The 14,359-nt window shown below is 50.8% G+C and overlaps 2 protein-coding genes across 2 annotated transcripts; one reads left to right on the forward strand and one right to left on the reverse strand.

Annotated features, from left to right (window-relative positions):
• Positions 1-1,015: 1,015 nt before the first annotated feature.
• On the forward strand, positions 1,016-4,072 carry LOC123085217 (probable xyloglucan endotransglucosylase/hydrolase protein 28). The gene is made up of 4 exons (XM_044506840.1): positions 1,016-1,470; positions 1,580-1,680; positions 1,809-2,017; positions 3,483-4,072. The coding sequence occupies exons 1-4, from the start codon at positions 1,266-1,268 to the stop codon at positions 3,937-3,939; spliced, it is 972 nt and encodes a 323-aa protein (XP_044362775.1). The 5' UTR covers positions 1,016-1,265; the 3' UTR covers positions 3,940-4,072.
• Positions 4,073-4,405: 333 nt separating this feature from the next.
• LOC123085216 (RNA demethylase ALKBH10B) lies at positions 4,406-10,453 on the reverse strand. The gene is made up of 8 exons (XM_044506839.1): positions 9,767-10,453; positions 7,753-7,848; positions 7,190-7,290; positions 6,927-7,044; positions 6,468-6,578; positions 6,267-6,382; positions 6,040-6,191; positions 4,406-5,414 (listed from the first exon to the last, which is right to left on the reverse strand). Exons 1-8 carry the CDS (start codon positions 10,266-10,268, stop codon positions 4,664-4,666), a joined length of 1,947 nt encoding a protein of 648 aa, XP_044362774.1. The 5' UTR covers positions 10,269-10,453; the 3' UTR covers positions 4,406-4,663.
• Positions 10,454-14,359: the final 3,906 nt, after the last annotated feature.

Genomic DNA, 14,359 nt, shown 5'->3' on the forward strand with positions numbered 1-14,359 from the left:
TCTGTCCCGCTTCCGTTTCAGGCCGCTACACATACACGACGGCGTCAGAGCGGGAAAGCTACAAAACCTACCTCACCACGCGTAGAGTACGCCGGGGCCCCTGTGTCGGCCGTCGGATCCAGTCCAGCCCGCCCCCTAAATTTCCGGCGCCTGCGGTCGACACTGCGTCGCGCAATTGATGGCAGCGCTCCAAACCCCGACGAGCCATTTCCAGGACACCGGCGCCGCAGCCGCCTGCTCCTCCTCCCGTCCGGCTCGACATTCCTAGGATACCTTGCCGGTCGTCGCGTCGTCTGGACCCCGAATGCGTCCCATCATCTGGCTCACGCTACGCCCCACGAATACGATGGCTTCGCCACCCCAATGCTACAATACGTCGAATGTCTGTCGACCAGCCTGTCCCTGGACGTGCCGTTTGCACTCTTCCTCCTCATGCCGCAACCTGCAGGCCCAGGCCCTGGGCAGTATGTATGTGGTGTGCTAACAGCAGTATCAGTATGGACCGGTCGAGTCACAACCGAGGGAACGGGAAGCTCGTGCGGGCATTCAACGGTACTCCCTCCGGTCCTTTTTACTATCCATATTATAATTCTCTGAAATCAAATTTCACAAAGTTTAACCGTATTTATATGAAAAAATATCAACATCTGTCATGCTAAAGTTATATAATATGAAACTTTAAGTCATGACACATCTAGTGATATTGATTTTAGATTGTGAATGTTAAGACTTTTTTCTATAAAGTTGATCAAACTTTACGAGACTTGACTTCAGTTAAATCTTATATGCAAACTAAAAATGATCGAAGGGAGTACTACACAATAATAATCGAATCACCGGAGAGGTTGTGACGTGGGTAGTACTAGGGTTTTGATTTGCGAATTAATGGCGGGGCGAGAGAATGGTTGGGCCATTGGGCGGGATATATTTGGTTATCCACAGCAATCAAGGCCTCAATCAGGATACGGATCCTGTCTAAGTAATTGGGGTGGGCGTGATAATTAATTAAGATCCGCCACCACGGCGCGGCGCGGCGCAGGCTGCTCGCTCAAAACGAAACTGCGAGGCGCAACTCCCGATAAAAACGCCGTATGGAAAGCTAGCTTCCTTTGCAATCCATCGGCGGCCTAGGAGTAGTCGCTGCACTAGAGACGAGGCGAGAGAGGAAGCAGCAGTGAGCTGCGGCCAGCCAGCACGATATAGAGGAGAGCCGAGGGGAGTCGAGGAAGGGACAGAGGGGAGAAGCAGGGGAGAGAAGAGAACCAATGGCGTCTCGCCTCCTCTTGGCCGTCCTCCTGGCGTCGTCCGCTTGGGTTGCGGCGTCCGCCGGCGCCGGGGACGAGGTCATGGTCCCCCGCCCGGCGGCGGCGCTCACCTTCGGGGAGGGCTACACCCAGCTGTTCGGGGACTCCAACCTCAGGCTCCACGGCGACGGCAAGCGAGTCCACATCTCCCTCGACGAGAGGACCGGTAGGTGCCCGATGCTTCATCGATCGATCGATCCACCTGTTCTTGTCGCCGCCTTCCGTAGTTCCGATCCTCATCGGGCCTGCCTCTGTTTGTTTGGTGTATTCTTCAGGCTCCGGGTTCGCGTCGCAGGGCGCGTACCTCCACGGCCTCTTCAGCGCCAGCATCAAGCTGCCCTCCGACTACGCCGCCGGCGTCGTCGTCGCCTTCTACGTGAGTAAACATTAGCATCATCCCTTCACTACACTGCACTGCACTTCTTGGAAAACAACCGATGTAATGCAGAGAGAGAGCGGCGAGGGAATTACTAACAAACTTTGGCATTGCGTGGATTCCGGCAGATGTCCAACGGCGACGTGTACGAGAAGACGCACGACGAGCTGGACTTCGAGTTCCTGGGTAACGTCAAGGGGAAGGAGTGGAGGGTGCAGACCAACGTGTACGGCGACGGCAGCACGGCGGTCGGCCGGGAGGAGCGGTACGGCCTCTGGTTCGACCCCACGCAGGACTTCCACCGCTACGCCATCCTCTGGACCAATCGCACCATCGTGTAAGCCCCTGCCCCCGCTCTCACCTCCACCAATCTCACTTACTCTTACTCGTGATCGATCGATCGACACTGCATTCGCTGCAAGGTTTGATCGGCCTGAACCTTGAGCAGTTAACGAGTTTCAGAACTTCAGACTGGGAGCCCCCTCAAGTGGGGCTTCTGGCATAATGTAGAATAGTTTTAGCTGCAACAGCCGTAGCCAATTACTACCTGACTTCGATTGGCTCTGCTTGCTCCAGGGCTATCATTATACAGCCAGGATCAATGTTGCTTAAGCGGCATTTCTGAATGTTTCTGAACTATTATAGCCCGTAGGCTGAATTCTGTGGACACGACTCGTGGATGCCTGAACCACAACTGTGGTCGTGTACTTTGTACATACAAGTTCCAAGTACACGTGTACGCAGCAAATTAGTGATCCTTTAAGCACATATCAATATTTTCAATGCTTACAGGACACAGTACTACCATCTTTGCGTCCTTTCATAAAAAAATAGTGTCAGTACCTGACTGCTCTTCGCCATGGTAGTTCAGCTTAGCAATGTTGCATGTGCTATACAACAATGTAGCAAGATAGATAATCTCTGCTGCTGGTATTAGCTAGCTTCAGGCACTCTTTTTTTGTTGCTGCCTCTTCCCCTTTCCTTTTCCCCCTTTCTTTTTCCACCCTCATGACATGATTGAGAGAAATTGGCTCTTGTTCTTTACAGCTTACAGATTCCTCATGCCGTCGCCGCTTTAATAATTTCAAGTACCGAGGGCCCGAAATCGAGTAGATAGCCTTGCCACAACGGGCATGCAGATAGCGCTGCCCCGCTACTACGCTTCAACACTGCTGGCTTCAAACAAGAAACATCGATCTCAATATCAAAGCCATTTATTTCTTCCTCCACCTGATCTAATTCAGATCACGGATCCATTTGCATGGTCCGTAAAATTACTCACACAGTCACACACACTTACTCACAGTCATTCACTCCTACTCACACAGTCATGCTGCCTGATCGTGTGGGTGAATAAAGTTGGCATGAGAAATGGGGGCGTCGGCTTTTACAGTTTCCATCCATCCACTGAAGCTGAGCCTGAGCATTCATTCATCACAGCATGTGCATGGCTAGGGCCATGGCTGCGCCTGATCCTTCCACCAGGATCCCCGTGCCGCTGCCTTTTCCTCATTGCACCTGCTTTCTCCCCTACCCTGCAAGTCCTGTGTGATCACTCGCAGCTCGCCAACTTTTGAATTGATGGGGAAGAAAGCTACCACCACCACCTCCTCCACTTTTCACCGTGCGTTTTCACATGAGCCAACTCGGTCTGTTCAGGTTCACCGTTCACATGCCCAACCCAAGTCTGGTTTTCACCGCAAATATGTTCACGTGAATGTGCTGTGTTGGATGCTTGGATTGATGCGTTGGTTTGACGGTGTGTCTGACGTTTTTGTGTGTGTGTGTGTGTGTGTGTGCAGGTTCTACGTGGACGGGACGCCGATCAGGGAGGTGGTGAGGAGCGAGGCGATGGGGGCGCAGTTCCCGTCCAAGCCCATGTCGCTCTACGCCACCATCTGGGACGGCTCCAGCTGGGCCACCTCGGGCGGCCGCTACAAGGTGGACTACAAGTACGCGCCCTACGTCGCCGAGTTCACCGACCTCGAGCTCCACGGCTGCGCCCATGATCAAGCCCAGTCGGCGTGCGAGCCGGAGGGCGGCAGCGCGATGCCGACCAGGCAGCGGGCGGCGATGGAGAGGGTCCGGGCGCGGCACATGACGTACGGCTACTGCTACGACCGCGCGCGGTACCCGGCGCCGCTGCCGGAGTGCAGGGTGGGCACCGAGGCGGCCATGTACCTCCCGTCGGGCGAGGCCAGGTCGTCGGACCGGCGCAGGCACGGCAAGCGCCACCGCCGTGCCGGCGCCGCCCTCTGATCTTACGACCGTTGCCGACTGTAGGCAGTGCGCTCGTGTAATCGGGTCATGCCGTGTCATGCATGTGTAACGTGATTGTAGCTTCATCGTTGCGTAACTGAGCTAGTAAGTAGCAGTTGTGTTGATCTGTTCAGCATTTCGTATCCATCCTTTGCGGTGCCGGCGCCACACAACGCCACGCCCATACCTAGGACGAGAATTTGGAGGCGATGTTATCTAGGCGAATTGAACGCTTCGTCAACCGGTTGCCACGGAAGGCCACCGAATATGACCAAACGAAGGCGACCCTAGCTAACATCAGACGGACAAACAAGACGGCACGAGTAGACAAATTAAGACTCACAGACTAGTCAGCGGGGCAACATTTTCAGCTTGTCACAGGATTGCAACTCGAGAAGAATCGACGAAATATGCACATGAGACGAACAAGTAACACCAGCACAATAAGAACAGAACAGGCACCAGATAACATGTTGAACATCTTAGCCCATACTCCCATAATTGTAGCAAGCAGGCGATAAGTTAAAGCAGCATGATACAGTTTTGCTACAGATCGATCGGCTACAAAATTTAAGACGGCTTTTCATTCATTCTCAAGACAACTCGACGGCATCAAGGTACTTGCGCTTGTCAAGGATATGAGAGTTGCCCGCAACCATGACCTGGAAAATTGAGGTTTCCTCATCTCACGTTTCTGTTCTCTATGTACTATACCTCCTTCCTTCTATTTAGCGGCACTTGGCTCAACCTTGCTGAGCCCAGCATTCTTCGTACCACCGTTCTGCTGCTCCTCACCCGCAGAACTAGAGCTCCCATTGCACTCTGGTTTTGCCTCGGTTGTATCGGCCCTTCTTGTTGTTCCTGAGCTCCTTGGAGAAGCACTGCCATTAGCCACCTCCATGCCAGTACCCTTGTTATGCACATAAGCTGCTGAACCTCTTGGAGAATTAGGTTCCGCATGAGCATGGGAAGCTTGTATCATCTGATGGGGCAGCTGGTGAGCTGATCCAGGAGGAAGGAAGACGCCTGTGCCTGGAACAGGGAATCGAGGTGGGGCAGGCCTTGGGGCAGCTTCTGGCATCCAAGCTGCCGTTGCATTTGGCAAGGGAACAGCTGCTGGGAAAGGTATGGCTGCGGCAGCAACAGGAGCAGGTGCTACAAAGAGTGGCTGCATCCCATCAGACGGAGGGATGTGATGAGGTCCAGTTGTTGGTGCTGGAAGTACGCTGCTGGTCGGGGTGCATCCAAAGTGCTGCGGACTTGGAGAATGTGGCCTCACATTAGCTGGCCTTGATGGTGGACCCCAGGGCATAGAAGGAGGTGTTAACGGGGCGGAAGGCCGTGAAGCACTTTCCGATGCTGCAACTTTTCTTGCCACAGACTTCCCGAAAGTTAGAAGGATTCGCTGCTTACGTGTAGCAGGAATAGCTCGCTTGGCTACATCAGCACTTCTCCCTTGCAACACTACAAGAGACCTGAAATTGAGAGATAGGAGAAAAATGTTTAGAAAGTGTAGTCAAACAGGGTTTACCTATTAAATTTACTACATGGTCAACATTACGAATTATATATGGAGCCCAGTGAAGCTACGAACGCACAACTGATGATAACAGGCATTGACCAATCAATAATTACCATATCATCTTATTACAAAGGACTATTTTAATTTAATTATGACCGATATTATGTTAATTTGTCCTGGTTGAGAAATTCAAAACGTGAAGACTGTTTGCACAGCTAAACATGTGTTTATGTACCAACTAAAATACATGACATGATCACAGGCTTCTCACGTTACGGCATATGATGTCTGCTACCGAAGATGTAAATTAGAAAAAATTGGAGAGTGAAGAAGGGTCAGTACAAGCCTCTTAAGAATACCATCAATGGGCAACCTGGTGCATGTAGCTCCCGCTTGCGCAGGGTCCAGGGAAGGGTCCGACCACTTTGGGTCTATAGTACGCAGCCTTTCCCTACATTTCTGTAAGAGGCTGTTTCCAGGACTTGAACCCATGACCTCATGGTCACAAGGCAGCAGCTTTACCACTGCGCCAAGGCTCCCCTTCAATGTGACATGAAAATTACTGGGGAAAGGCTTACCCTGTAGAGAGAGAGAACTTCAAAGGGCCTCTGTTATCACCTCGTTCTCCAAAAATAACTCGGCCAAACACCATATCACACTCTGTCAGGCAGAGGGTACAAAGTGGCCTACCATACCAAGAGGGAGGTTGCTGAGGATGGGAATATTCCTCCTGAAAAAATAAATCAATTGGTCATTATTAGAATGCATTTTCAGAGAAGAACGTCTTACAGCGTGAACAAGTTACCTCATAGTAGAAGTCAACAACACAATAATCTGGCTTAGAAGGTACAATTCCCTGCCGAAAGAAGCGATCAAACAGGTCATGCAGCAACCCAGGAACAGGCTCCACCCTTGTTGTCTCTGAACCCACATTTAAAATAAAAGAAGGAAGGCATCAGAATACGAGAATAATAACATGAGATTCTGTGGTAAAAGCTTGGCATACCTCTTTGATTTTCATCTTCAAGAGGGCCTTCAATGATAGGAACTCCCAGCTGAATAATTACGCTTCCATGACCCTTCAGTGGTCTTTTACCAACAATAACAGTCTGGCCCACTTTTTGCACCAAGCAAAAATTAATGGTGAAGTCCAATAAAATAGTTGAATCACAGTACCCCCAAAATTAGATAAAGACAGATTAGGACATTATCTGTTTGTACAGAAATGAAGAACAAAAACTAGAGGCAAATGGCCAACTAGCCCAGGGTAACAGACTCTGCTAAGTTGTGACATTTCCCTAGATGTTCAACTAGGCAATACTCTGACAGTATGCAATTTAGATATAAATTCAGAATTCAATGTGGCAAAAGTGCACACAGTTACACTAACACACTACACACACACGATCACACGGGTGATGCACATAGGCACAGAAACAAATAACTTTAGAGGCTACATAATTACCTTCGAACCCTCCTCGACGAGAAGAAGCTTTTGTTTCATTAACTAAAGAAACAATCTTGTTTATCTCAGTCACATTTACCAACCCTTCATAAACCTTGAGCCCTTCAACAGTATTAACCTAAAGAAGCATAGAGCACATTTCATCATGGCGTGTTTTGTAACAGGATAATGAAGTTCGACTGAAGTTTGAGATTCCAAGGAAACTGCATGAAAGAGAAAACTGAAGTGCAGATTTTGAAATTCTGAATTGCAGGGCAACATACCGGCTTGCCATCAATGATTTCACTGGTTGTATATTCTACAGGAGTTGGAACCACCTTGCTGCTTCCTTCAGCAATAATTTGCAGGCTAGAATTTTTCTCACCTGCCACACAATTTACAAAACAAGGACATGGCTCAGAGAGGGTAATTTGCAATCCTTACTAAAAACATTAAATTGCATCCCTTCAGTTTGACAAAATAAAGATTTAATAGCATATGCAAGTAAAATAGTATGTATCAGAAAGTTCAGTTGTCCATCCTAAGGACACTCAATTACAAATAAACAACAAGGAGGATCCAAAAGTTCGGGATTGTCTATAGTTCTATAAATTGACAACTAAACAAAAAATAGCAGAATATTAATTGACAACTAAAAAACTGAAAATGTAGCTCAGCAGTTTTACACTTGAAGTGAAGAAACAAGGTTTAATATGGAGCACAATGGCAGCACACTATTTACAAAACCCTAACACAAACTTCTTTGGTTCAAATACTATCTGATGTGTCAAATAGCAATAAAGAAATGAAGTTGCACAATGTTTGTGTGAGGGGGGCGGGGGGGTACCATCAGTAACAGGAGAATCCAACCGTGGACCTTTAGCATCAGCGATGTTCTCCCCTTCCTTCAGTCCCTTCCCTTCTTTGTTATGAAATTCACGCCCTAGAAGCATCAAGAGTACATGAGAAACTAATTGGACATGATTTTCAATAATAGCTGTAAACTTGAAGTACAGTTTTTAATCATGCCATAATCACAATATCAGCAAGAACAGAAAATACAAACTTATTGCACCTACAGAAATCATTGGGCGGAAGACATATAAGGATAGTATGATTACCAAAGCCCGTAGATATTATGTACGATAAGTAGCCATTTTGTTATGATATAATTGAAAATTGAGTTCTAGTATATATATTATACAAACGAAACAGGTGTAATATCTGTCATATACTCCTTCCGTCCCAAAATAAGTGTCTCAACTTTGTAGTAACTTTAGTACAAAGTTGTATCAAAGTCAAGACACTTATTTTGGGACGGAGGGAGTATATCTCTATGCCCTCAGATTCTGGCCCCAAAAAAGTTACTGGTGCTTAACTTAGATTCTTCTCTTTTCATCTCACTTAATAATAAAAAGAAATATGGCATTTTTCTTTTATAATTAATATAATTAATGTAGCGTTTCTAGCCCGCAAAGCTAATAATATCATACTGCTTTATTTATCATGGCATTGGTAAAGCACAGGTCATCAACTTTTATTATATAAATATATCTCAAAACTAATGATAGACTATGGCGTGACGAGTTAGCACGACACTGATAAAGCCTCCCATGTCAGCCAGAAGCCCAACATGGAGCGAGAGCGCACTGCTACGTGGCATAATCGGACGACTTAGGCAGGAATCATGCTCTAGGACGTCGCACCGACGCTTGGGCAGGAATCATTGGTAAAGCACAGGTAACCAACTTTTTATCGTATAATAAATAGCCAAAACTAATGACAGACTACGGCATGATGAGTTAGCACGACACCGGCAACGCCTCCAACGGTGATGCATAGCATAATCGGACGGTTTGGGTGGAATCATGCCCTAGGACGTTGCGCCGAAAGTTTGCGCCATACCTTTTGCCGTATGAAATAACCATCCCATTGATCCATTCAGCTACTGAACAAACAAAACCGTTGTATGGTCAGAAGGAAAATGTTTCCGTGTGAAACAACTCAAAGTGATCTTACATGTGCCTACCCTACACATATCTTAACACAGAAAAGCTATTTTCGGGTAACTTTATCAGTAGCTTAGGACCTGTGCAATTAGGAGTATTTGTATAGAGCTACACAAGACATAACGCAAAAGCTTACCCTTTTCGGACCTGAATACTTATTAGTATTAAACAAGAAAGCAAAAAAGAAATACAGACAGGAGTAACCGCATGGCATAATCAGACCGCTTGGGCGGGAATCATGTCTTAGGACGTTCCGCCGAAAGTTTGCGCCATACCTTCTGCCGTAAGTAATAGCCATCGCATTGATTGATTCAGCTATTGAACAAACAGAAACGCGGAATGCTAAAAAGGAAAATGTTTGAGCGTGAAGCAACTCAAATTGATCTTACACGTACCTACCCTACACATAGATATCTTTGCACAGAAAAGCTATATTTGGACAACTTTATCCAGTAGGTTAGGACCTCCCCAATTAGAATTTTGCATCCTGCTACACAAGACAACGCAAAAAGGCTTACCCTTTTAGGACCTGAATACTTATATTATTATTAAACAAGAAAAATACAAAAATACAAAGAGAAGCGACTGCACTTTACCAATCGGGACAGGAATTTTGACGGCAGACACCCTCACCTGGAGGGAAGAGGAAGATAACTCTATGCATACCCGAGATCACACCTCTATTCGTTCAATTAGCAAGCAGGTGTCTCGACACCAGAAACCCATTTCATGGATCGACCCATTTTAGGACCCAACAAAACAAAAGACGAGAAAAGGCGCCGTCCTTTGTAACAACAGACGACACTAGCAGGTGTACCAAACAAAGAGAGAAACCAAGAGAAGGCGTCTCACCATCTTTATCGGATCCGGCAGGGGGGACGTTGCCGGCGCCACGCGGCGGATCGTAGCGATGGTGGGCGGCGTGGCGGTGGTGGGAGTGGGAGTGGTTGTGGGAGGGCGCGAAGGAGGGGCGGCGCGGCGGAGGCGGCGGCGGGGCCGGCGAGACGACGGGGCCGTGCTGCTGCGGGGGCGGCAGGCGGCGGCGCCAGCCGGACTGCTGCAGCGCGTAGGCGACGTCGGCGACGGGGAAGAACTGCTGCATGTGGATGACGGGCGCCCAGTGGTGGCGGCGCTGCTGCACGGCGGCGAAGACGTGGTCGTACTCGCCCGGGTCGCCGACGGCGCGGAGGTGGACGACGAGGAGGTCGATGATGGCGTTGGCGGCGGCGAACTCGCCCCGCAGCCAGGAGATGAAGCCGTCGCGCTCGTCCATGAGCCAGCCGGCGGGCTCGGCGGCCCCCTGCACGGGCGCGGCGCCGCCGGCGGGGGAGGGGATGACGGCCGCGGAGGCCATGGCCGTGCCTCAGCGGGGGCCGAGGGTCATAGACGGGCAATGCGAGCTGGAGATCTAGGGTTTTGGCGTGCTTTTCCCCCCGGTTCCGATGGTTTATTTCGCCCGGCCCGGTGGCAGCGTTGCGACGGGGGAGGAGAGACGGAGGCGAGCGGCAGTGTGTGCTAGTGTGGGGGGAGGAGGAGGCCGCGGTATGTGAAGCGGAGGCGGATCTGGGGGAGCGGAGATTCCCGAAATGCAAGGCCGAGCGTTGGACGGCTCGACGGGTCGCAAAACCTAACCATCCTACGGCCCCGATGGCCCGACGCGCCGGCCCCCCGGGACCCGCACGTCGGCGTGCGGGGTTTTGTGGGCTTTGAGATTCGGGATTTGACCGGGGGCAGTGAAAGGCGGAGCGGAAACACTCGTGCGGTTACGGGGGAAGAAGACCGTTTGGCCGGACAGGTGGGTAGTAGTAGTAGTAACAACGGCGCTAATTTTTTTTCCTTCGCGGCCCACCGGTAAGTGGGTGTCAGCTGCGCGGGCCGACGCTTTAATGCGGGTTGTTGACGGATGGGGCCGTTGGCACGCGACGGGACAGGACGGGACGGCGTACCTCGCCCGTGGACACGCTTTACGCTACCACGGCGTGGGCGGCCCACCCGTCATGGAGGGCGAACCGCCCCCGGCCCGCTCACGCCGGGCCCTGCGTCAGCCGCCTTTGGCTGGCTTCGGCTCTCCGGCACGGCTCGTTCAAAGAGTGAGTGAGTGAGTTCCGTCGCTCGGTTCAGCTGGAGAAAATCCCGTGTTGACCGAGTGTTGGTAACCGTAGTATACTACTCCTACGTTGGCTCCCACGCCAACGCCGTACTGTACTGTGCTTGTACTCCTGTCCACCCCCACCGTGACCGTGACCGGCACGGCACGGCACGGCACGGCGCGGCGCGAGGGGAGGAGATTAGTCAGTTAACGCTGATTGCGCGCCGGGGCGCGGGCCGCTCGGTTTGGTGAGCGGGCGATCCTAGGCCGGCAGGGTGTGGCGCCGTGTGCTTTTCGTGAAAATGGTTTGATTTTCTCGTCCGCGTGACCGTGGCTATGTTGTGGTGTGGTGTGGAGAGAAGACGAGCACGAGGGGATCGGCGGCGAGGGTGCGAAGGTGGCCGCACCGAGACATGTTCGCCACTAGATTACGTTATTGCTGCGGAAAGCGTGAGGTTCCTTGTATGACAATCTTGCCAGTACCCTGTTTGTTGAGGAAAATGCAAGGAACGGTCTTCGGTCCGTGTCGAACGGGAGCTGAGCTCGGTAGTGCTACGAGTCAAGTGTGTGACTGCCAGGTGCGTGCTGCCGTGTTTTCCCCGCAAAATGGAGACCCGCCGCCACGCTCGTGTGATCCATTTCGTTCGTGACCGTCCGTTTGGGTCGGCATGGACAAAAAAGCCGGCCCAATGCGGACCTAAACGTATGCGCGTCCGTTTTCGTCTGCCTGCCGACCCATTTCCGGCCCATTTTTTAGCCTGATTTGCATCGGCGCGGATATAAGACGGACGCGCGCGCTCGCCCTCTTTTCTCACCGGGCTCGTTTGTCGGTGGCACTGTGGATTCACACCCCTCGCCCGTCTGCTACGTCGCCGACGTCGCCGGCCATTTTTTCAGTACATAGATAGTTCTAGTGTACACAGATAAAAGAAAAAGACCACTACTCGTCGCTTTCTGTCACCGACTCGGTAATGTCCTCCTCCGACGTCTGAAGGTAGACGTCAGCAAGCTGCTCGTCTTCAAAGTCCCAACCCGACGTTTCTCGTAGCTTCAGTTTCAATTGAGCTGCCTGCTTCCGCGAACGCTTGTCCTCCCGATAGGCGGCTCGCTCCCTCCTCCTCGCGTCCCTCTCCGATCTCAATTGCTTGTAGAACTGGCGTTCGTCGACGATGTCCTGCGGGAAGTCTCCGCGCCACACCACCAAGGTTTCCACGTCTTTCTCTGCGATGGCGAGGCGACGCTGCCGCCTCCGGTGGACACGACGATCCTCGTCGGTGAAAAGTCGTGGGAGAGGCGCCAGATCTTGCGCCCGCTGGCTCGACACGTTGGGAAAATTCATATCCCGGCGAGGCCTCAGGAGGCGCCACGCCGCCGCGTCGTGCGCGCGGGCCGTCTCCTCTGCGGTGTCGAAGGTGCCGAGTGAAGGAAATATGCCCTAGAGGCAATAATAAAGTTGTTATTTATTTCCTTATATCATGATAAATGTTTATTATTCATGCTAAAATTGTATTAACCGGAAACATAATACATGTGTGAATACATAGACGAACAAAGTGTCACTAGTATGCCTCTACTAGACTAGCTCGTTAATCAAAGATGGTTATATTTCCTAACCATGAACAAAGAGTTGTTGTTTGATTAACGGGATCACATCATTAGGTGAATGATCTGATTGACATGACCCATTTCATTAGCTTAGCACCCGATCGTTTAGTATGTTGCTATTGCTTTCTTCATGACTTATACATGTTCTATGACTATGAGATTATGCAACTCCCGTCTGCCGGAGGAACACTTTGTGTGCTACCAAACGTCACAACGTAACTGGGTGATTATAAAGGTGCTCTACATGTGTCTCCAAAGGTAGATGTTGGGTTGGCGTATTTCGAGATTAGGATTTGTCACTCCGATTGTCGGAGAGGTATCTCTGGGCCCTCTCGGTAATGCACATCACATAAGCCTTGCAAGCATTGCAACTAATGAGTTAGTGGTGAGATGATGTATTACGGAACGAGTAAAGAGACTTGCCGGTAACGAGATTGAACTGGGGTATTGAGATACCGACAATCGAATCTCGGGCAAGTAACATACGATGACAAAGGGAACAAACGTATGTTGTTATGCCGGTCTGACCGATAAAAGATTCTCGTAGAATATGTAGGAGCCAATATGAGCATCCAGGTTCCGCTATTGGTTATTGACCGGAGACGTGTCTCAGTCATGTCTACATTGTTCTCGAACCCGTAGGGTCCGCACGCTTAAGGTTTCGATGACAGTTATATTATGAGTTTATGAGTTTTGATGTACCGAAGTTTGTTCGGAGTCCCGGATGTGATCACGGACATGACGAGGAGTCTCGAAATGGTCGAGACATAAAGATTGATATATTGGAAGCCTATATTTGAATATTGGAAGTGTTCCGGGTGAAATCGGGATTTTACCGGAGTACCGGGAGGTTACCGGAACCCCCCGGGAGGTATATGGGCCTTAGTGGGCTTTAGTGGAAGAGAGGAAAGGTGGCCAGGGCTGGGCAGCGCGCCCCTCCCCCCCCCTAGTCCGAATAGGACAAGGAGAGGGGCCGGCGCCCCCCTTCCCTCTCTCTCTCCTCTTCCCCCTTCCTGAATCCTATTCCAACTAGGATAGGGGGGATCCTACTCCCGGAGGGAGTAGGACTCCTACCGGCGCGCCCTCTCCTGGCCGGCCGCACCCCCCTCCCATTTGATCCTTTATATACGGAGGCAAGGGGCACCCCTAGACACACAAGTTGATCCACGTGATCATATTCTTAGCCGTGTGCGGTGCCCCCTTCCACCATAGTCCTTGATAATATTGTAGCGGTGCTTAGGCGAAGCCCTGCGACGGTAGTACATCAAGATCGTCACCACGCCGTCGTGCTGACGGAACTCTTCCCCGACACTTTGCTGGATCGGAGTCCGGGGATCGTCATCGAGCTGAACGTGTGCTAGAACTCGGAGGTGCCGTAGTTTCGGTGCTTGATCGGTCGGACCGTGAAGACGTACGACTACATCAACCACGTTGTGCTAACGCTTCCGTTGTCGATCTACAAGGGTACGTAGAACACGCTCTCCCCTCTCGTTGCTATGCATCACCATGATCTTGCGTGTGCGTAGGAAATTTTTTGAAATTACTACGAAACCCAACACCGAGGACGAGACGTTTCTCGCGAAACCAGATCTCAGAGGAGAAGGCGCCGGAGCGGCGCTCGCGGACTCCACGAAAATCCGAAGCGCCCAGGCGGCGGTTCGACATGGTGGCGCAGAGGCGGCGAGAGTGGGCGGCGGACAGTGTGTGGAGGGAGCGCCTTCTTTATAACGAGCTCCTCCTCGCCTTCTTTA

The sequence above is a fragment of the Triticum aestivum genome, chromosome 4A (assembly GCF_018294505.1).
Source record: "Triticum aestivum cultivar Chinese Spring chromosome 4A, IWGSC CS RefSeq v2.1, whole genome shotgun sequence".
In the NCBI taxonomy this organism is placed as follows: Eukaryota; Viridiplantae; Streptophyta; class Magnoliopsida; order Poales; family Poaceae; genus Triticum; species Triticum aestivum.

Bases quoted from the DNA above. Each gene is read 5' to 3' on its own strand.
- LOC123085217 (XM_044506840.1), top strand. From the start codon at position 1,266: ATGGCGTCTCGCCTCCTCTTGGCCGTCCTCCTGGCGTCGTCCGCTTGG. The intron at 1,471-1,579 runs GTAGGTGCCCGA...TGTATTCTTCAG, and splicing joins CTCCCTCGACGAGAGGACCG to GCTCCGGGTTCGCGTCGCAG. The intron at 2,018-3,482 runs GTAAGCCCCTGC...GTGTGTGTGCAG, and splicing joins TGGACCAATCGCACCATCGT to GTTCTACGTGGACGGGACGC.
- LOC123085216 (XM_044506839.1), bottom strand. From the start codon at position 10,268: ATGGCCTCCGCGGCCGTCATCCCCTCCCCCGCCGGCGGCGCCGCGCCC. The intron at 6,579-6,926 runs GTAATTATGTAG...TGGTGCAAAAAG, and splicing joins TCGTCGAGGAGGGTTCGAAG to TGGGCCAGACTGTTATTGTT. The intron at 5,415-6,039 runs GTAAGCCTTTCC...TCTCAATTTCAG, and splicing joins AAGTTCTCTCTCTCTACAGG to GTCTCTTGTAGTGTTGCAAG.